General features: G+C 39.8%; 1 protein-coding gene across 1 annotated transcript in view; it reads left to right on the top strand.

The window, feature by feature from the left end:
• Positions 1-24,155, top strand: part of LOC5568668 (transcription initiation factor IIA subunit 1) — a 57,123-nt gene that overhangs the window by 32,107 nt on the left and 861 nt on the right. The window contains exon 6 of the mRNA XM_021853114.1: positions 23,854-24,098. Coding sequence (XP_021708806.1) covers positions 23,854-24,098 — 245 coding nt within the window. The remainder of the gene's footprint in view (positions 1-23,853; positions 24,099-24,155) is intronic.

Below are 24,155 nucleotides of genomic sequence, written 5' to 3'. Positions count from 1 at the left end.
CTCAGGTGGCGCAGATGATTGGTGCGTGCCACCCAGACAACCAGAAGTCCCAAAAAAGTGCACGTAATAACTCGTTTAGTCATGCAAATCACATCAAACCCGCAAAACACGGTGGATAAATTCGTCAGACTGATGAGTTTCATCGCATAAAACGCTTCTTTTCTGAGTTCATTTGCACATTTTGTTTCGTCTCGTACACTTGTACAAAGTAAGTCGAATCATTCCGTAGCAGCTGTCAAATGAACATTTGTTATCATAAGCTAAGTCGCATAAGATCACAAATTATTTCGGTAGAAAATTTATACACTCGCATTGTATGCTATTATTCATCACATAATATATGCACGTATATCGCCTCCACTTTTGTACGTAGAAGGCCTTTTCGCGACATCTTATAAGTGACATTTTGCACATACAAAGCCTCCAGGTGATTTCGTTATGCGTACATTTTGGTTGTCTGGGCACTAGTTCTCTCTTTTATTCTCCCGCCGTTGTTATGCAGCGCAAATAGTGACGTCACGTCGTTTCTTTCTTTCTCTTTTATAAATAATGTTACAAGGGACCAGCCTCGGCAGGGCTAATCCTCTGCAGCCAACTCTTGGTCGGCGCAATCGGGGGCAATCGAACACGACATGCTCCGCTGTTTCCTCCACACCAGCACAATTGAGGCACGTAGGAGATACTGAGTGTCAGAACCTATGCAGATACTGCCTATAGCAACCATGTCCTGACAGAAATTGCGTCAGGTGGAACTTAACTTCCCCATGGTTTCTTCCTCACCAATCTGACACATTTGGTATTAGCCGATGGGTCCATCTACCTTCAGTGGAGTTATCCCATTTCTGGTGCCAAGCTCTGACCGTTGCCTATTTACACGTGTCGCGGACTCCTCTGGTATCTCTTCGGTTGAAGCATTGAACCTCTTCCTTGATGATGAGCCCGATGGGCGTCATCCCGGCTATGATGCACACGGCCTTTTTAGATGCCGTCCGGTATGCACTTGCTACTCTTAACCCTCTAATACCCAAATTTTTGTTTTCGATCTAAATATTATTTTTCTTTATCTAAAATCATTCTAAACACTGTTTGGGCAATGATTTATTTTTCTTCGCAAATTTATGAATTTTCGTTTTTGATTTTTATTATTTTTATTTTTGAACATCCCTATCCTTTTCAATTTTTTCTTGAAGCCTCTTTTGGTTACTGATTTTTGACAATAATAAAAATTTGAGTTTTTATTATACTTTTGAAAATATGAATTTTTTAATTTTTTTCTGGAACATTTTTTATTTTCCGTGTAACTAACGGAAAAACAGATTTGAAATCATTTCAATACCATCAGGCTCTTCTTCTGTGATAGGTTGATCGTAGAAAAATAAAAAAGGTACGATTTTTTATAATACACGTTAAATGAATTTTTTTTTTTTTTACTTATTCGTTTATTTGATAGGCTCAAGCGCCGTCAGGCATAACGGAGCCGAATTCATTTGATTTGGTTTACAATATCTTGTTTGCTTCTTAAATATCTATGTTAGTTTTGGGGAACCGAAAAACTCGCGGTTTGGTCGAGGTTAGGGAATACAATTATTTTTTGGGTAAGGATGGGATTTAAAGGTTTGATTGATCACAGTTAGCAGCAAAGTGGCGGTATGGTGCTGTTCGTCAATCATGGGGCGGACTTAAACGACCTGTAACGATACAACAAAACGGTTTCAAGGAAAGCAAGGTGGACAAACGGAACGACAGACATGGGTGATCAAACAAAAACGTCAATATCCTTCAAAAATTTGAAGAGGAGGAACATGTAATCGAAGTCTAGCCTACCCAAAACATCTCTAATGTCTTCCTTATCTGGTTTTCCTTGGGCCCTGAGGGATGCACATAAATTGGTTCTGGCAATTTCGTATTCGGGACAATACCACACGACATGATTGATGTCTTGGTAACCTGCGCCGCAACCACATCGATTGCTGTCTGCGAGGCCTATTCGATAAAAGTGTGAGCCCAGGGAGTAGTGATTGGACATCAGACGACACATTACCTTGATAAAATCTCGGCTCATGTCCAACCCCTTAAACCACGGTCTATTCGATACCTGTGGGAGAATAGAATGTAACCACCTGCCCAGATCCCCTTCATTCCATTTTTGTTGCCAACTGATCATGGCTTGCTGGCGAGCAATTGTGAAAAATTCATTGAAGGTAATACGCCGTTCGTAAATATTACCTTCCATAGCGCCCACCTTGGCGAGTGAGTCCGCTTTCTCATTGCCCGGAATCGAGCAATGAGAAGGGACCCAAACCAAGGTGATGTTGTGATTCGATAGAGCACTCAAAATAGATCGTATTTCTCGTAAGAAATACGACGAGTGCTTTACCGGCCTCATTGAACGAATAGCCTCTATGGAGCTGAGACTATCCGTGAAAATGAAGTATTGATCAGAGGGAAGAGAGGCTATTCGCTCTAATGCGTAGTGTATCGCCGCTAATTCAGCGACATATACGGAACAAGGATTTTGAAGTTTATGGGCGGCGCTATGAAATTCATTAAATACACCAAAACCAGTGGAATCATTTATTTTTGACCCGTCTGTGTAAAACGTTCTGTCGCTGCTGACTTGGCCGAACTTGTCTGCGAAAATTAATGGTATATACTCCGAACGGAGTGGATCTGGAATTCCATGGATATCACGCTTCATGGTCAGATCAAAAGCTACAGTTGAATTGGAGAAGACTGGGAAGCAACAACCGTGGGGTAAATTCGAGGAAGGGTTAATCTCCAGAGTCATGTACCAGTAGTACAGTGTCATGAATTTTGTTTGAGGATTTCGTTCGATTAGCTTTTCAAAATTTTCAATTACCAATGGGTTTAACACCTCACAGCGGATGAGGAACCGGAGCGACAATTCCGCAAAACGGTCTGATAAAGGAAGAACTCCTGCTAATACTTCTAAACTCATAGTATGAGTCGAGTTCATGCATCCTAAAGCGATTCGAATACAGCGATACTGAATACGCTGCAGCTTCAAGATGTGAGTTTTCGCCGCGGATTGGAAACAAAAGCTACCGTATTCGAGGACCGAAAGTATTGTTGTACGATATAACTTTATCAGATCTTCCGGGTGAGCTCCCCACCATGTTCCTGTGAGTGTACGCATAAAGTTGATTCGTTGCTGGCACTTCTGATGCAGATACTTGATGTGCTTTCCCCAGGTGCATTTAGAGTCGAACCAGATCCCTAGATACATGTGCGAAAGGCCTTGAGTTAGTTCCTTACCCATGAATTGAAGCTTGATATCTACTGGGTCACGCTTCCTAGAAAAGACAACTAACTCAGTTTTCTCCGGAGAGAATTCGATACCCAGCTTTACAGCCCACGTAGACAAATTGTCTAAAGTATCTTGCAACGGTCTTTGCAGATCATCCGCCCCTGGTCCTATTACAGAAACAACGGCATCATCTGCAAGCTGTCTTAGCGAGCAATTTTCCATGAGACAATTATCAATATCTCTTACATAAAAATTATAAAGCAGGGGGCTCAAGCATGAGCCCTGGGGGAGACCCATGTAGCTAATTCGTGAAGTTGTTGAGGTTCCGTGAGAAAAGCTCATACGTTTCTCAGACAACAAGTTATGCAAGTAGTTATTCAAAATTGGGGAAAGACCACATTCGTGGAGTTTGTCTGAAAGGACATCTATACATACTGAATCGAAAGCCCCTTTAATATCCAAGAAGACTGAACCCATTTATTCCTTTTGAGCATAGGCCAGTTGAATTTCTGAAGAAAGCAACGCAAGACAGTCGTTCGTTCCTTTACCTCTGCGGAAACCAAATTGCATATCTGATAGAAGGCCGTTCGATTCAACCCACTTGTCAAGCCGAAAGAGAATCATTTTCTCCAACAGCTTTCGAATGCATGATAACATCGCGATAGGTCGATACGAGTTATAATCCGACGCGGGTTTTCCGGGTTTTTTGATGGCTATCACTCTCACTTGTCTCCAGTCATCCGGAACAATGTTGCCCTCCAAAATTCGATTGAAAAGATTCAACATGCGCCTCTTAATGACGTCTGGGAGGTTTTTAAGCATGCTAAATTTTATTCCATCCATGCCTGGGGCAGAGTTGTTGCATGAGAGGAGAGCAAGTGAGAATTCAACCATCGTAAACGGTTCGTCCATGTCGTTTCTGTCGGTATGAACGTCTCGAATAGGTCGTTGCGTTGGAACGGAATCCGGGCAAACCTTCTTGGCGAAGTCGAAGATCCACCGAGGAGAGCTTCCGCGATCCTCATTGACCGTAGAAGCGTTCCGCATTCTTTTCCCGACGGTCCAAAGTGTTCTCATTGACGTTTCGCGCGATAACCCGTTAACAAAATTACGCCAATATCCGCGTTTTTTTGCCTTTACGAGGCTTTTAAATTTTCGCTCGAGTTTAGTAAACCGCTCGTAATTTTCTAGTGTACCGCGTTTGCGAAAGTTTTTGAACGCGGCGGATTTATCGCGATAGACCTTCGTACACTCGTCGTCCCACCAAAGAGTGGGTGGCCGGCTTCGTACTGAAGATCCTGGAAAAGGGCGACGCTGGGCTTGAAGAGCACTCTGAATAATTAACGCGGAGAGAAATTGACATTCTTCCATCGGAGGAAGAACATCAACTAGCTGTTCGCCCTCGTAAACCCCCTTGGCATACTTTTCCCAGTCAATGTGCTTGGTGAGATCATACGCGAGGTTTATCTGATGAATTGGATTCGAATTATTGGTAACTGAAATTCTGATAGGCAGGTGATCACTACCATGGGGATCTTGAATTACTTTCCACGTGCAATCCAATGATAGTGAACTCGAACAGATTGAGAGGTCTAAAATGCTTGGAGGATCTGGAGGTTTTATTCGTGTTGCTTCCCCAGTGTTCAAAATTGTCAAGTTGAAGTAGTCACAAAGATCATATATCATGGAAGCGCGGTTGTCATCCCTCGGTGACCCCCAGGCTGTACCGTGAGAATTGAAATCTCCTAGAATCAACCATGGCGCAGGCATAGCACAGCATACGGCCGAAAGATCTCTGCGGGATACTCTGGCATTGGGCGGTATGTACACGCTGGCTATGCTGAAACTTTTACCTCGTATAGTAACATGACAAGCAACTACTTCAGTGCCTACCATCGGGGGGAAATCAATTCTATAAAAGGAGTGGAGCTTATTGATCCCCAAAAGCACTCCTCCATACCCATCCCCTCGATCCAGACGAATAATATTAAAATCGTGGAATGGGACATCTTTTTCAGAAGTTAGCCATGTTTCACAAAGAGCAAATATGTCACAGCGCGTACTGTGAACTAAAAATTTGAACGCGTCTATGTTTTTAATAATGCTTCTACAATTCCACTGTAGCACTTCGATCATATCCCCGACCTCGTTGGTTAAATTAGCCATCGAAGGATATAAACGAATCAAGAATCGGCCAATTTGAAGCCAGTCGCTTCAGAAGGGGTTTTACCAAAGGAAGAATCATACTGATAAGGCTTTTTATAGCGGGTGAGACTTCTAACGTTTCGAAGATGATATCCACTATCCCAGAAAGAGTCATTTTTCCAGAAGCATCGACATATTGTTTTCGATTTTCCTGGCTTTCTGAGTGAAAAATTGGGACATCTGGGGTTTTAGATGTTCCCGGAAGTGACGGAAAGTCCCCAGCTGATAATCTAAAACCAGGAGGTTGAACTTTAGCGGGGCTTCTGTCCCTTCTTGATTTTTCCAGGGATGGTTGGAGAACCTGTCTAACAGCTTCGTTTGGAGAAGCTTGCTGGCGTTGCTTGAGCCGTTTTGCAATGGCTCGCTTCCTCTTGGTTCCTGTATTAATGACAGTATACTCTTCCCCATCCTCAGAGCCAGAGCCCTGATCATCAATAGGCAGGGAAGTGAAGAGGTTATTGCTGTTAATGGATTGGGCTGGTGGATCAATGGCCGGAGCGATCTTCTTCAGTATTTCTGCGTAAGATCGCTTTGACCGCTGTTGCAAGGAGCGAATTGTGTGTTTCTCCCGCTCTATAAACTTCGGGCATGCGACTAGTTCATGTGGAGCTTGTCCACAACAGGTACATTTTGGTTCCTTTGGACAAGGGCCCTCCACATGCTGCTCTCCGCACGTGCTGCAACGAGGTTTGTTACAGCAGTACGTTGCGGTGTGCCCTAATTGCTGGCATTTTTCGCAATGCATAACCGTCGGTTTATAGAGACGGACTGGTAAACGAAGAAGCCCAATCACGAGGACGTCCGGAAGGGCTGACCCAGAAAAAGTCACTCGAAACGAATTTGAAGGACTTTTGGTGCCATCAGATGACACGTGGTTCATTTGTTTGACATCAATTATCTGTACTGGAGGAACGGCACGATTTTTAAAACCTCCAGTACCAGATCTGATGTCTGCACATGTCAAAAACGGCTCGGTGACTACTCCTGAGCACTCGACCTCTAGACTAGGGACATAGACATGGTACTCCCTTAAAAAAAGCTCGTAGGCAGCAATTCTGTTGGCTTGTTCGCGGTCACTGACGGTGACTCGCAGTTTATTACGGCTGGGCGAAGACACCTCGACAATGTCTCGAAACGACTTTGCCAGATCCTTCTGAATTTGAATTTTGTTTAACGGTTTGCCTTTGGGCCGAAAAAAAACCAGAAAGGGACCCTTAGATCCGGGTGGATAGGCTTTTGGGCGGGGGGTCACAGTGGAAAGAGTGATAGAAGAGTCATTTGTCTGGGAATGTGGAGGATTGACTATGGGGTGTGTTGTAAAACCAGTATTGTTTGCCCCTGAGGTGGAGGGAAGCAATGCGGTGTCATTAACGGAAGTATCCATCGATTCTTGAAGCTTTCCAGGGATGGTTGGACTTAATTCTTCAAACGAGGGAGATTCTATTGATTCAACATCATCATCGGAGATATCGGATCTTTTCGGCCCCCCGCCGTCATCTGTTACGTCCATTGCAATGGATCAGTACGTAGTGGACCACAGAAGCCAAAAATAATGCTAATAATAATACAACAACTAACCTAATATGTACAAAAAAAAAAAAGAAAGGGTTGATAATTATTACTAGAGAATTAATCCAAACAATAATAATAATAATAAAGAAAAATAATAATACAAAAAATAATAATAAAAAAAATAATAAAAAAAAAAAAAAACTTTTAAGCTAATTCAAGTGGGCCGTGGGCCGCAAGTTGGCAACCACTGATATGGACCCGAAAACAACTAGCACGTGATAGATGGTGGATGGGGAAAACAAGGCGAAAGACAATGAATAGCGAAGGCTACTTATCCGTCCGGAGTAGGTAGGTTTTGTTGATGCACAAATCACTACAGCAGCCGATGCGCCTTTGTCGCCGTTGTCGTCGTCGTTGTTATTGGCGACCAAATGATGACGATGATTGATTTCGATGATCGTCTTGGGTTAAAGATGAACGATGCTGCAATGGCATCGCCAAAGCCAGCTCGCTTCCCGTCGTCGGCAGGAATCACCTTGCGGCAGACACTTCTCACAAGCAGGAATGGCAAATGATATAAAAAAAAAACACCCTCGGCGTGAGGAATGAAAAAATAAAACTCCACTTGTTTGAGACTCGCGTGATGATGAACGGAACAATGCGTCCGACTCGTCCAAAAGCTCGACAGGGAATGACGTTAAATGAATCACAGGCATTTGTAGGTTATATAAGAATACAATTTTTCAAACAATCTATATAAATAAAAATGGAGTGGTGTTCGTATGTCACGAAATGGCTTGAAAACGGGTCAAAGGATTGACGCAAGTTTTTCACTGTTGCTCTCGACAAGGGTTGCGACGTGTTCGTACGAGGAATTAATTCGGGAAAGTCTCCGAAATAATCGGGAAAACGGTAGAAGACTAAGGTGTCATTTTGTATCGGGGTTTTTTTGACGTTTTCCAACAGCCTACTTGATGGCAAGACGAAGTTTGCCGGAACCACTAGTTTTCAATAATACAAAAAAGTTTCAAAAATCATAAAAAAACTTTTCTTATATGCGTGTTATGAGTTAAGGCTTAAGCCAAAAATAAAATCATTTTAATTTCCGACCTACGAAAAAAAGACACAAAATTCCAAAGTGTACCCCGTCTAAAGGCGGGGTTGGGTATTAGAGGGTTAAGCACATTATCCTGTACGTGCTTTCCAACCGCTTTAGGTTTCTGCTCGTAGGCACTTTTGACCAGATTGGTCCTCCATGCCTTAGTATGAATAGCACTACGCTTGCCAGGAGCTTGCGTTTGCTGGCAATTACAGCATAGCAGTTAGACATCATCCTCGAAAGCGCCGCTATAGCCTTTAAAAGGTATATTCAACGTGGCTAGCGAAGCTGAGCTTGTCATCGATTATTACCCCAAGATGCCTAAGAAATCGCTTGGACTTTATGGTGCAATCACCTACCGAGATAAGCGCCCGTTGCTCGGACTTGCGGTTGTTGACCACCACCACCTCAGTCTTGTGACGGGACAGTCCTAGTTTCCTAGACTTCATCCATTTCTCAACTATGGAGATAAAGTGCGCTGCTATACGCCGACGGACCTGGTGGTTTCTCCGCCTTTGGTAGTAGCACCAATTTCTGTCGCTTCCATACATCCGGGAATATTCCTTGATCTATGCAGTGTTGCATCGTGGTTCTGAACATGTCTGGATCCACATTCACTGCTTTGAAACTCCGCTAGTGCCCGGACATTTGGGTCCGTCCGTTAAGTGTCCGTTGTCTGCTCTCTTGTCCACACATATTAGGCACTTAGCGATTTGCTTACAATCGCTTGCCCTTTATGAAGTGGAAAAGGTGCGGCCTGGGTGCTCTGCGGGCCCTTTCTAAGGTGTATGACCTTATTGGCTACGTCACACTGCTCTTTGAGGGCAGGCGAAACTTCCGCTGCATCGGTGACGTCATCCAGATGTTTACACTGGAGAGTCGCTTCAGCAGTAAGGGATCTTACATCAACCTCGTCGACAAGTTCTTCTTGTGACAGTTGCTTATGGACTGCACCCTTTTCCTTGGCGCCTTTCTTTAAGACTAGGATCATTTCACCAATCATAGTCCGCCATATGCTACGCACATCTGCGCCCGATGGCGATAATTTCTCCGTGCTTCGCATCGCCTTCAGAACCACGGCGTATTTCGCTTCTTACGGCTTGATAACGAGGGCCTCGCCTAAACTGCTACGTTTCGCTGTTTTCGGTTTAGCGTTCTCCTTGGGCTGCGTTTTCGGTTTCCTTTTTTTTACTTATTTCCAACTCGTATCCACGGGTTGCTGTTGCCTTGCGCCCATGGTTCCTGTGGATGCACTGCCTGGTTCGGGTTATCCCGTAGCTCATTTTTCTTGGCTTCCTTGGCCATAGGCTTGATGTTGGCCTCTCCTTTGTTGCCATGTCCTCTTGATCGCGGAGCTTGGCTCGTGACAGCTTTTCCGCTCTTGTGGACGGCCGCGTAGGTCACTTTTCCCTTAGCAACCATAGGTCTTTTCGCCACGTATTCATCCTCGGAAGATCCTCTCTTTCGCATCGCGAATCGAATAATTTATTTATTTAGGCTTACATCAACAGACTATGTATAGTCCCAATGATATTAAAAATAAAATCAAAAATACATAATATCATCAGATATGTTTCTCGTAGTCCTGCTTTGCAGATAGGACTGATTGTTGCAATTTCAGTAGACTTGTTTTCAAGTCTTTGCTGATGTTTCTTTTGCTCTTAACAAACATCAAGTTGCTCAGCAGCTATCTGCATTTTAGGGAGATACTCCCTGTTGCGATCCATGGCCTCGATTAGACCCGGGCCATCGGACTCCTCACATGTTGCACTGGAGCGGCCCATGCCTGCCGTCGTCACAGTATCTAGGCTTTTGCCCACACTGTTCTCACTTAAGTTGATGTTGGTCGCCTCCTTTCTTGGCGGGAACCTTAGCCGGTTACTGATAGGTCCAGAAGCCTCTCCTTCACATTCCGCTAGTTGTTTGTTTTGGTTGATCATCTCTTATGGTCTCCCTAAGAAGCCGCTATCCAGTCCACTGGAAAAGTCACTTTTATGATCCGCTTACTGTGACCGATCTAATATCATTACATGTGTATTCAATTTTAAATGATTTTACATACAGTTATTTCTATTGTTCTAGTAAATATCCCTTTTTTTCGCTTTGTTTACTATATAAATTTTGGTTTATGGTGAATTTATCTTAAAGCGTTAATTTTTATGAATACTTTGTATGAAATACTTTCAGAACTTTCAATTTTGCACAGTTTTGGCACCAAATTTTCGTTTAAAAACATATTATTTTCAAAATTTTGTTTATCTCTTCAAACAAAAAACGTCCTCACAGTTTTTTTTTCACCATAAAGAGAGAGAAAAATATAATATTTCTAATGGCGATAAAAGATTGAGAAGCCGTTCGCACCTTTTAGTTACCATAAGAGTTTTTTTTTTATTTATTTGTTAGGCACTCCGTGCACTTGGCCACTACTATGCCAAGGATCATATATATATATATATATATATATATATATATATATATATATATATATATATATATATATATATATATATATATATATATATATATATATATATATATATATATATATATATATATATATATATATATATATATATATATATATATATATATATATATATAAGTGAAGAAGGGTGTCACCCAGACTAAGTTTTAAAAAAAGAACTTATTCGATCTACTGCCTAAAACGAACTGAACCTTTATTCAATTATTAATTACGATCAAACCTCACTACCTATTGCAATGCTTATGCTGTTGCTGTGGAAGAACTGCTGATGCCGCGGGTCCAAAGGGCTGTGGCTTCGTTTAGTGGTCTCGTTCGGTGGTTGTTCACGTAAATGCTACCTATGTTGTCGGGTGATGAAATGCTGATGCTAGACTACTGTTTCCGTTCTACTAGCTGGGCTATCGTCGTCGGTGTGGTGGACGTCGTCATTGTTGTTGTTGTTGCCGGGAATGATGAAAATGATGATACACCAATAAAGCGATTGGTGTATGGATGATTGTTGAGGATCGGTAAGGGTTCGATCTTAACTACTCCCCCTTTTGGAGACGATTCGTCCCGAATTGTACTGGTCTCAGGTATAATCTCTGGTTTGCTTTTAGACTCCATGGATGCTCCAATATGAAGAGATATCTGTCTGCGTTTTCTCGAAATCCATGAAAGACCTGCAACGATACTTAGAAGAAGACATACGGTCGACATACTTAGAGATGTGTATGTCTGAATTTTGTGTTCCTTAGTTAATGCTTCAATCCGATGTCTATTATGGATGTGAATTTCTTCCATATTATTCTGGATTTCCAGTGTCTGTTCATTGATATGTAAACCATCTAATGGCATAACAAATGTCGGTTCTGATTTGTTTGCTTCGACATTTGAGAACTTGGTGCCATTTATTATGACAGAGCAATTGTGGAACTCTATCAAATACGTTCCAGATAAGTTTCGTTTTGAAAGACCACAATTCGATTCGATTTCTGTGTTATTGATGTTTTTAGCGACAAGGTAATTGTCCATGATCGCTTTGATCTCCGTTGATTGATAGCATTTTACGAAAGTACAGTTTCCTGATAGTCCTCTCAGTAGGTTTGAGTAGCATAGGTCGCCGGTTATGTCCTCTAGGCTGCTTAGATTGCACAGCCTTGTCCTTTCGATTCGCAGGCAATCCTTCTTGATGAAATATGTTCTGTTGTCGCTTTGCAAAGCAGCATTAGCAGGAAGTTTTAAAATTTTATCTACTACTGGAAGAGGTTCTAGGAAAAAATGTGTGTACATAGCTTTTTCTATTTTTGGAATTGACACAACAAATATTAGTTTTGAATGGTTATAAAATGCTGACAATTCTAAATATTCATAAATTTGATCTAAACTGTTCGTCCTAATGTTTTGTTCTTCTAATATATCTGAAACAAATCCTAACTCTTCAATTGAAAGTATTTGTTTGGGAATAATGTTAGTTCTTGCTAACTGAATTGATTCAAAAATGTCTTCTAAATGTGATTTAAGGTTGTCTAAGTTGTAATTGATTTTCAAAATTTCTCTAAATAATTTAAAGTTTTTGTTGGTTTCGTTTTCAAATCTAGCTGATATAATGTTTTTAGTTATTTCACTCTGTTGTTGATTTAAACGGTTGATAATGGAATTGATTCTATTTTGGAGTTGTAGATTAATTTTAAGCTGTTCGTTGTTTTCGTTAATAAGTCTTTTGTTCTTGATCTGCAGTTCAAAAATATTTTTCGAAATTTGTTCATAGTCGTTATGGTCCATATTTCCTGTAATTCTTTTTATTCCAGTTCCGAGAAAATTAAATAATCCTCTTTTATTTCTTTGCTTTGGCCGAAGATTATTGAATAAACTGTGAACGGTTCCATATTTCGATTCTAAGATTTCAAACATATCAGTAAAATTTGAGAATGTCCGTATTCCTTGGATATTAGCAAGCAATTTTCTAAAAATAGGTTCGTAATTATCCAGTTCTAGGATATGAAACAATCTGTGATTGCCTATTTTTATAAAACTGTTGCCAGTTTCTATGGTTAAAAGACCGGGGTTTTGTTTAAGATTAATGACGTGGATGGATTGTGGTTGGGATAGCTGAGTAAGGAATGTGGTTGTTATCAGGATATTCCAAATAAACGTCATCTAAAAAGAGAAAACAAATGAAAAAACACATTAGAGATTCTGTGGTGTTACTTTCGGATTCGTCGCAGTTTTTCTTTATGCAATTTTCGACTTAGGATATCTTTGTACGTGTGTTTCCGGTTAGATCGTACTCGCACTTGTTGGTAGCGGTCCTTAATTTTCGACTTCACTCCTTGGATGCGGTTGTATGCCAATTCGTTTTGTTTTAGTTTTGGCGGATCCTCTCGCTTCCTGTTGTGGTACAGATTCTGTGAGTTTTGTGTCTTGGTTAGTTGTACTTGAACTTCGTCGTACAACTTGTCACGAAGTTCAACAAGGCGTTCCATTTCTATCGGTCTCTCCTGTCCATTTTTGGCTGCATATAAAATTTCACGTGGTTTCATGTTGGTAGCTGTATGGATGCTGTTATTGTATAAAGAACATGCGATTAAAAATTTTTCTTTGTTTGACACTTCACCGTATTTGTGTTTATTAGCGTTAAAAATTTCGGTTATTGTCGAATGAAATCTTTCGACTATTCCGTTTGTTTGACTGTGGTTCGAAGGAGTAAAATATTGTTGTATATTGAGATCTGAGAGTAGTCCTCGAATTTCGATGGACTTAATTGCTGGTTCGTTATCCGAGACAATCAAGCTTGGAGTGCCGTACAGTGTTATGTATTTTATTATCGCCTTTCGTATATCCGCAATTGATCTTGATTTTATTGGGATTAATGTTCCATACCTTGTGAACTTGTCTACTACAGATAAAAACAAATTTGGTTGAGCGATGTAGATATCTATGTGAATAATTTCAATGGGTTGTTTCGGTATAGGGGTTTCACCAAATTTAATTTTGTAAGGTTTTCTCTCGTATTTTGCTTTATTACAAGTATCACATAGGATGATGTACTTCCTAACTTTCCTTTTCATATTAGGAAAAAAGAATCTCCTTTTTATCTCCTCCAGATTTTCACGAATACCTCTGTGAGCTGTTTCGTGGGTATCCTCGATAATTGAGTTTTGATCTTCTAAGTTTGGTAGATCAATGAGAATTTTTTGTGATATGCAGAGTTTGAAAGTTTTGCATCTACTAAAATAGTTTTTGTATACAATTTGTAAGGATTGTATCACGTTTTCAGGACACATAATGCAGTTTGATCGTCTGGGATCCATGTATTCTTTCAAAATTCGAATTAAAAGTGGTACACCAAATGTTATTTTTGTAATAGTTCTTCGGTACACACGAGGGAAAATTTCTTCGTATGTCTCAGATTCGTTAGGGTCAATTTTTAAAATGATTTGGTTGTGAAAAAAATTTATTGGTTTTTCTGTACATTTGATGAATTCGGAGTCATCTGTATCAGCAGAATGCACTGAACAGTCGTCTGAGTCGGAATCATCTTCGTTCACGTTGATATCATGTGTTATCCTCGATAGAGCATCAGCGACAACGTTTTGCTTACCGGGTCGGTGTTTTATTTCAAAATCATATTCTAATAACTGTAGACGCCATTTAACTAGTTTTGTATTGGGTGTTTTGAGGTTTAGTGCGTATGTTAAAGGTTGGTGATCCGTGTATAATGTAAATTTTCTACCAAAAAGGTAGGGTCTAAAATATTGAGTTGCCCATACGATCGCTAATAATTCTTTTTCTATTGCTGAATATCTTTCTTCGGTTTTCGTCAATGTTCTAGACGCATATGCTACGGGTCTGTCTTGTCCAATAGCACCTTGGGATAGAACGGCACCTAGAGCAAAATTACTAGCATCTGTGGTTAGCACGAATGGTTTTTCGAAATTTGGACATTGAAGGATATCGCTTTGAGTTAAAAGTTTTTTGCATGCAACGAATGTTTTTAAAAAAATATCTGTGTGCTCTACGTGTTCGCCTTTCCTCAGTTGAGCAGTGAGAGGTTTTGTTATTCTGGCGAAATCGCGAACGAATCTACGATAATATCCTAAAATTCCTAGAAAGCCTCTTAGTTCTTTCTGGTTTTTGGGGATAGGCCAATTTTGAATTGCTTCGATTTTGTTTGGATTTGGTTTAACGCCATTATCTGTCACAATATGGCCTAGAAATGCCACTTCTTTCTTAAGGAATTCACTTTTATCTAGCTGTATTTTGAGGTTTACTTTTTCCAATGCCATAAATATTTTTGTCAAATTTTCAATATGTTCTTGAAGAGAAACAGAAAAAATAATAATGTCATCCATATAAACAAGACAACATTTTCCAATTAGGTCACGGAGTACGTGATCCATGACACGCTGAAAAGTTGCTGGAGCATTTTTCAGTCCAAATGGCATTCTTAAGTATTCGTATAATCCATGTTCTACGGAAAAGGCTGTTTTCTGGATATCATCTGGGTGAACTTCGATCTGGTGAAAGCCAGATGCTAGGTCCAATGTTGTGAAATATTGGCATTTTCCTAGTTTGTCTAATATTTCGGTTATGTTGGGTAGTGGGTATTTGTCATCTATAGTCTTTTCATTAAGTTTTCTATAGTCGACTACTAATCTCCACTTCTGTTGTCCAGATGCATCTAATTTCTTTGGTACGATCCAAATTGGAGAGCACCAAGGAGACGTGCTGGGACGTATGATGCCTTGAGACAGCATCTTAGAAACTTGTTTTTGTACCTCCTCTTTATGACAATAGGGGTACCTGTAGCTTTTTGCATGAACGGGTAGATCGTCTTTGGTTTCTATTCTATGTTTAATGACGTTCGTAAAGCTTAGATTGTCACCTTCCAAATAGAAAACACTTGGAAATTTCGAAATCAAATTGATCAATTTTCGCTTCTCTTCTATGTTTAAATGGTCGATTCGAAGCTGATTTTTCAATCTAGGATCTATTGATGTGTTATCAAATACGTATCCAGGTTCATAATTTTCAACTTTTTGCACTACTTCAAAATTATTCAATTCAGAGAAAATGAGTCGATTAGGGCTGATTTTCACTGGAACTTCACAGCAATTTTTCAAAAGAACTGTAGCTTTGTTGTCTTTTGCTGTGTAGAGTCCTGGTAGAATCATTACTTCGTCTGTTAGAGGAAGTGGATGTTCGACGAAAAAGTCGCCATTCGGTACATTCGTTTTTAGAGGTAATGGAATTTCTTCATATGCATTTAGATTGCGACTAAATGAATCGGGGTATTTTCGAAGCATGTTAACTGATGTAGTAGGAAGTTTGAGAGTATTAGATGAGGTTAAAATTTCTGCTTTTAGATTTCTGAGTGATTCGTATCCAATCAGTCCGTCGAAGTATGGATGGAATTTCAAAGCGTAAAAGGTTAGTGGTTGGTTAAACATTTCGATTTCAACACATTTGTTAATGTTGTGTTTCCCATTGATATTTTTGACTCCTGTAGGTGTACAGTTTTTCAGAAAACATGTGCTAATTTTGTCAGGATCCACGTAGTTCTTGTTGGCACCAGTGTCAACTAAAAACTTTAGTTCGCCAAATTTAGTTTTCATTTTTATGTAGGGTAGAAAATTATTACTGTTCATGTTTCTGGTGTTTCGGGAAATTCCATCTGAAAATTTAAGGTATCATCCTCTGGTTCAGTAACGGGTTGTTCTTCGGAACTATTATTGATATTAACTTGCTCATAATTAGTTGCATAATATTGGTAACAGTTAGATGGCTCACTATATTGACAGTAGTAATCGATTGGTTCTGTCCAATTTACTTCATGAAAATTTGGTCTATTCATATAATTTACTTTTAAACTTCTCAATGACTGGTCGATTTCCATTGGAGTGGGTTTTGGAGGACGATAGGTTCCGGAAGGAGGTTTACTAAATTGGTTAGGATTTCGGTTGAATGGATTGGATGGGCCAGGTTGTTGTGGTCTTTGAGAATGATTTGGTTGACTGGGAGAAAATGTACGTTGAAATGGTACTTGAGGTTGGAATGGAGAGAACTGTTGAGGGGTGTGCTGTAGTTGTTGTGGACGTTGGATTGGTGCAACGCGTTGGAATGGATTAGTTTGGATTGGGTAACTTGGAAACGAATTTTGTGTTACCGGAGTTTGCTGAAATCTTGAAAATGGGTTTGAAAATTTGTTTTGAAATTTGTTCCTAGTAGGGACAGGTGGGGTATAAGATTTTTGTTTGTGATAATAAAAGTTTCTTTCTTCAATACATCGTCTTAAAGCGTCTTTCAACGATGTGGGACATTGAGCACGGATGACAGTGCCTACCGGTTCATTGAGCCCTGCAAGAAACACTTTCAGGCCTATTTCCTGGTAAAATAGATTTTTCGCGGCTCTTACGTCACTGTTGTGTTCGTTTAAATTTAATTGATTTACCATAAGGGACAACATAAAAGTTATTTCCTTATAGAAATCTTCAATCTCCTTATCCGCTTGTGTAATTTTAAACAGGTCCTTTGTGAGAGATACTTCATCTCTTTTGTCGCTGTAGTGTGTAATCAGACTGTTTTTAATTTCGTCCCAGTCTGTGCTAGTGCCATAAAATTCTAGAACATTGTCAGCGTCTCCTATAATTTTGGATCTGATGGCAAGAAGCCATACAGTGTAAGCTGGAGTGTTCTTGACCTTTGAAATTTCAGGCATAAGATCATCAATAGATCTTATGAATGAGTGTAACTTAATGGGGTTACCATCAAATGGTGGCAACATCCTGATAATTTGGGGGGTCTGAAGGGCTCGCAAGGCGCCTTCCACCGAATTTTGTTGCTGAACAACAGCGGCTTCTTTTGCAATTGATTGTTGGTGCGTAGCGAACGATTCCAACTCTGCTATTCTAGAGTCGCGTTGTTGCATTATGCCTATTAATTCTCTGATCTGGGTTTCTAACTCCCCGACTTGGATAGTGATCAAGTCGCGGTTCTCGTCAAACTTTGCCATTTTTCACACTTGAAGTTAAAATTGATAAAAAAAAAATCCTTTCAAAAAATGGTAAAAAAGAAAAAATACAGGTGAAGAGAATTTATGTTTTCTAGGATTTCAAAAAAAAATCCTTTCAAAAAATGGTAAAAAAAAAAATACAGGTGAAGAGAATTTATGTTTTCTAAGATTTTTGTTTTAAATAAAAAAAGCTAAATTAATTATTTTTCTATCACTGTAATAGATATTTTTTTCTTATATTTTGTTATTTTGATCATTCACTTAAATCACTCTGATAATCACTTATATAAAAAAGCTTAATTCTACTTACGGTTTTATCCGATGTTCCCTCGGATGGTTAAATTGTCCGATATTCCCTCGGATGGTTCGATTGTCCGATATTCCCTCGGATGGTTCGATGTCTTCTAGCAGGTGTGAAGCTTCGTTAAAGATGATTTTGGTGTCTCGGTAAACCGCCGGTGCACTAGAATCTGTAGTTTAGGTGTTTCCTCCTTTGCTCTTCGGTAAGCCGCCGATGATTTCGGATAAGAACACTTTTCACTACACTTTAACTACTCCACGCTAGAACTGCCGACTGCGCCAGTGAAGAAGGGTGTCACCCAGACTAAGTTTTAAAAAAAGAACTTATTCGATCTACTGCCTAAAACGAACTGAACCTTTATTCAATTATTAATTACGATCAAACCTCACTACCTATTGCAATGCTTATGCTGTTGCTGTGGAAGAACTGCTGATGCCGCGGGTCCAAAGGGCTGTGGCTTCGTTTAGTGGTCTCGTTCGGTGGTTGTTCACGTAAATGCTACCTATGTTGTCGGGTGATGAAATGCTGATGCTAGACTACTGTTTCCGTTCTACTAGCTGGGCTATCGTCGTCGGTGTGGTGGACGTCGTCATTGTTGTTGTTGTTGCCGGGAATGATGAAAATGATGATACACCAATAAAGCGATTGGTGTATGGATGATTGTTGAGGATCGGTAAGGGTTCGATCTTAACTTATATATATATATATATATATATATATATATATATATATATATATATATATATATATATATATATATATATATATATATATATATATATATATATACAGAATCTATTTATATCCTAGTTCTTATTGCAATTTCTCTCATACCGAGCAGGTAGAGGAGAGTGCTGCCGTTGGTCCAATCCATATCCATATCGAAGTCCATTGGTGCGCGGTGGTTCATTTTGCCATGTATATGTGTCGTGTGAGGCAACAGCCTACAAAGAGGGTCAATGTGTCTCAATCACCATCCGATACTGACGAAGGATGGATGTGTTCCCCTATACACAGTCCTTCGTGCGGCGTCTTCTGGTGGCTGGACGGAGTTTTTTGTGTGGGGGGATTGGGAATCGAACCCATGACTTTCCGCTTACGAAGCGAAACCGTAACCTCTAGGCTACGAGACCATAAGAGATGGAACAGTAGTTTCTTCGGCAAAAAGTTACGCAATCAAGTTCTAAAAGTGATCGGAACAAAGTTTTTTGCGAGAAATTATCGTATAAAAAGTTATCAAGAAAAAACTGATTTTTCAGTACCATCCTAACTTATTTGTTTAAAAAAATCATAACTCGCGAACCATAAGAGATATAAAATTGGGTTCTTCGGTAAAGTTGCTTTAAATTGGTTGTTCTAAAACATTGTAGAACATTTTATAGGCCTAAATTCGTCAGCCTAAATCTCGTAAGCCATGCGGGCCACCCTAATTTCACATTACTTAAAAATACGGAGAAACATTGCCGAAATCACCATATATCCAAAATTGACGGTTTAGGCGCAATCATTTGTCTTCCTAGATATGGCTTTGGGACCAATAATGTGCATTGTTGATATCTAGAAGGACACTTCGGGATTCTCGACAAGATTCTTGGTGAGATGCTTGATAGATTTCTATTAAGATTCATGGCAAATTCTTCATGAGATTATTATATAGTAATTGTAACGGAAATCAATGCGATAATTGACCCCGGAATTGAAGGTGCCTTGGAAAACCGCTTTAAAGTTAGGTAGTGGATAGCTAATAAAACTTTAAGTAGGTTTCATAAAATTTGCTTGGCTAATTTTTTAATTCTTAGCAGATTTTAAGCGGTTGGTGAAAGCTAATCTAAAAAGATTTTCGGTGGATTTTTTAGAGAGATCTAGGTGGTTTTACTACTGAAACTTGGGCCGATTTGTTAAAAGTTTCTGTTTGACGAATTCTTGGAGATGCTTATTCTTGGTTAAGTATTCTTGAGCATATGGATTGCTGGAAAGATGCTATTATGGATTTATGTCAATTTTTTAGTAAGTTTGAAAGAGGAGCAATCAAATTTTCTTTAGGCGAGATATCGTTTCCGCCAAAATATCTTTTCTTGGATCCAATGAGAATTTCATCAGATTAAGAGTATTTCTATTTGATTTATCTGAAAAAATCGAAGACCTAGTCTAAAAGGGCTTAGTAGCCGTGCGGTTAGTGTCACCAGTCATTTACCCGCATCGTGCTACGGAGTGTGGTTTCGATTCCCGCATCAGACAGGAAAACTTTTCGTCAGAAATGTTTTTCGACTGTGCCACTGGGTGTTGCATGCTAGTCCGTTGTCTAACTACCTTCAAAGGGCAAAATACCCACTGGAAGCATCAACGTGTCCGTGTATTAAAAAAAAAGTAAGTTAAGCAACAATTCTTCGCTCTGACAATTTTTTGAAGTTTTCTGAAAAAATTTAGTGTGGAGTTTTTGGATTTTCCAATAAATCTTTAATATATCTGTCTGTCCAAAACTCTTTCAAAATTCAAACTAATATAATTTTGAACCAGAAATTTAAAAAAAATGTCAATTAAATAATTCATAAATAACCTGGATCAAGTCCTCCGAATTTGATGGTATGAAAATAATACAAAAAGGTAGCATACACTCAGAAACACGAGTAGTCACAGAATGACTAAATGTTAGTCACAGAATGACTAAATGTTAGTAATTTATGACTATTTTCTATCTGCCTCTCTTTCATCCTGCATGGAATTTTATTCCTATTTGTCAATTCACCTGGGTTGAAGCATCGCTAAGCTTCAACCCAGTCGAAATGACAGTTAGTGTGAAAATACACAGCAGAATGAAAGAGAAGCAAATAGAAAATAGTCATTGATGCATAAACTTTAGTATTTTTGTGACTATTTTTATTTCAGAGTGTATGCTCTGCATAATTTTGTACTACTCAATATCCTAGATATCCTAGATTCCAAAGCTGTTTAATTTACAAAACCCTTTAATGATTAGATTTCAATACCTTTTAAATCCTCTAGTCTATTTAATGTAATATGTAACTACAAAGGTGAAAAAATCTTTTGAACTTGAAAATAAATATTTTGAATGTCCATTTAAATATCAGCACTAGCTAACAAGGGTCTGGAAAATATCAAGTCGAAGGATCCTAGTCCGGTTTAAATTGTTTAGGCATTCGGGAAAAATCCGGGAATTGGAAAACTGACTTTGAATGGACACCATGAAAATGGAATGGTGTTTGTATGTCACGAGTTGCTGGAGAACGTGACGATCGATGTGAACAATGCTTTCACTTTTTTCATCCAGGGCTTCAACGTGTGTTTGTGGAATAATATTTTTAAAAATCCTCCGAGAAAGTTGAAAAAACGGGAAATGCAAATTGGACATAAACTTCGGGCTACTGGTCAATACAACGTTTGCCGGGAGGGCTTCATTGAATACTTCGCCGTCGAAGCGCGTTTTTTTCCAACCTCGGGCTCGGGTCGAGTTACATCGCACTGCCCTCCGCGCACCTAGTACTAAACTATAGCGAATCGATTGTTGATCGCTATGAGTATAACCGTCCAGGATGAGTGTTTTGTCCAGGATGCGACGGCCCTACGTACTGTTTTATTGCCCATCACCGAGAGGCAGGCTTGATAATAAGTCATTTTACGAGACGTTCGAATGACGTTTTCTGGCGGGCCGCGCATTGTTGTTGTTCAAAAAACTAGCGTAATATCTGAATGGCGCTGGTCACATTTTTGTTGGTGATAAAGTCCCCGCCTCTTTCAGCGCATGTTTCTACCTGGTTTACATGTTTTATGTAACCAGTAGATGAAAACATATTTTCCCTGCCTGCTGATTTCAATTTAACATGAAAAAAATAAAAACTTTATTGCATTGCCATCGGCGCCATTGTTGAATAAGCACCTTTCAAATGTAGCGCTAGAAAAAACGTAAACAAATCGGCCCGCCAATAAGCTTCAAAGCTGGTAAACAAACGGAAACCATATGATTCGAAACGTCTCATAAAATGGCTTATACTCCTCAGCATCATCAGAGTTCGGTGACATACTCTAAAGCAGCGTGCTGCCTTTGCCTCTTTGCGATTGAGCGATGCTAAGCAGAGAGGCAACAAAAAATGAGCGAGGAAGATGCAGCACAAAACACAACCGCGTAAAATTCCGTTAAAAAGAGTGCCATCACCACCAGTGCAGACAATCGTCAGATTCGTTACCGACTGGTGACGAAATAAAAAAAACATCGTCATCCAGTAGTCAACGAACACATTTCTCTTCATTCCGTTTGCTACCCTTACTTACGTTCATTGTATATTTGTTTGCTACATACCAAATGACGAATGCCATCACATAATTGCTTGTATTGGCAAGTGAACCCGCAAACATGTTTCGTTTTTTTATTGTTTTTGTTTTTTTTTTCAAAAAATGCTCATAATTTGTCGAAAAAACGATTCATATTTTTAGTCGGCTCAGTGCTACCAAACGAAGATTCGCTCATAACAAAGATGGTTAGAAGGAAAAAGATAACCGACTCATTTTCTAGGCGACATGAATAGCGCCGCTCTGGTGAGTCAAAAGCCAACTAATATGTAACGTTCTCCTAGTGACCACCAGATGTTGAAGTGATCGTTTATGACATTCACGCCTAAAAAAAGGTACACAGCTAAAACGGGGATGTCCGATATAGCCAATCATTTCTAAACACCATAAAATGTAAGAAAGGAAGAAAAAACAGCGCAGGAACTTTGTTTAGTATGTGTAAAAATTGCACCAATTTTGTGTTGGTCCAGAAGAGCCTTATTTTATGTGAGTCGTACTCAATCCTGTGTAACATTTTTGAAGCGTGTTTGGTTTCATCCACTTTTATCATCGTTTTTTAATTGCACGATGATTTCAATTAAGTCGAAAATAATGTTTACGCGCTTTTCACTCAACAGATGGCAGTAGTGTTACATGAATAGCGTGTCTTCGGCAAAATATATGGCAAAATGAAGAGTCGATCATCTTTTTCCTTTTAACTATCTTTGCTCATAACGAAGGAAGCTTATTTGTTCGTTATGACGCCGAGCCTGTGTGACCGGATCTCTGCGGCAAGTCGTCATCCGACGCTGGTTGAGTGACGATGACAATTCTTCTTTTAGTTTCATCGCCGACTTTTTCCATTTGACGGCGACGATTGTCTACCCTGATCACAACTCCCACGAGGACTGTCTTGTTCGGGCTGGAGCCTAAAGAGTTTTTTTTAAGCGCGAGTAAAGGTGAGCAACGCAACAAGAGAGAAAGAGAGAGAGTGCCAGAAAAAATCCTCGCTTATTTTGCACTCTCACTCGAATCGCTTGATGATCTGTGTTGAAAATTTTGAGTTCAGTTTTTACTCCTCAGAAAAACGGCAAAATCGCCTCATCTTTGCATTGCAGAGGAGTTTCTATCAAGCCTGCCGAGACAGTGCTCCTGCTAGGTGAGGGATTCAATTTGCGCTTCCCTTTTATAGGGCATAGTTTATAGTACGGAAAGCTCTTGTCAATCACGGAGTAGCAACTACGAATTGTACGGTCATCAATGCTCATGCTCATGCTCATAGTTTATAGTACGGATAGATAGAAAAGAGCAAAGCGCACAGCTACTTGCTTCGCCATGCCTATCGCTGCTCTGGGCCTTTTGCTACACGAGTAACAATCAGTTGAATGGCAGTAGGCTGATAGTGTATTGAACACACCTGCGCTGCTATGGGAGGAGCCTACTGTGGTTCCACTGATTGTTACTCGTGTAGCAAAAGGTCCATAGCAGCAATAGGCATGGGGTCGTCCATTAATTACGTGAAGGTTTATGGGGAGAGTGGAGATTTGAGAATTCTATCGCGAACCCCATACTAACATCATGTTCAACACTTTGCTTTTCATTTCCCCCCCACCCATTTCAGCTTGTCCCGGTGCACCTTAGTTTAAAATAACAATTGCATGATTATGACTAAATACCTAATCAATAAAAATATTTTCCTCGCCAGTTATGATCGAAATCAGGCACCAGGTTGATGGTGCAGTCGACACGTCGGACGAAGAAGCGAGTGATATAAGTGACGACAACATCGGAGACGACGACGAAGATGACCTGGACAAGGAGGACGATGAAGATCTGGATGGCGAAGGCGGCGCTGAGGAAGAACCCCTGAACAGCGAGGATGATGTGACCGATGAAGATGCTTCCGATTTGTTCGATACGGATAATGTCGTCGTTTGTCAGTATGATAAGGTAAGATATACTTATTTGGTATGCAACACCAACAGCTAAAATAATTTCGTTGCTCAT

Source organism: Aedes aegypti, chromosome 3 (assembly GCF_002204515.2).
Source record: "Aedes aegypti strain LVP_AGWG chromosome 3, AaegL5.0 Primary Assembly, whole genome shotgun sequence".
Taxonomy (NCBI): Eukaryota; Metazoa; Arthropoda; class Insecta; order Diptera; family Culicidae; genus Aedes; species Aedes aegypti.
Note: the sequence above shows the minus strand (reverse complement) of the source record. Positions and strands in the feature narration are given on the sequence as shown.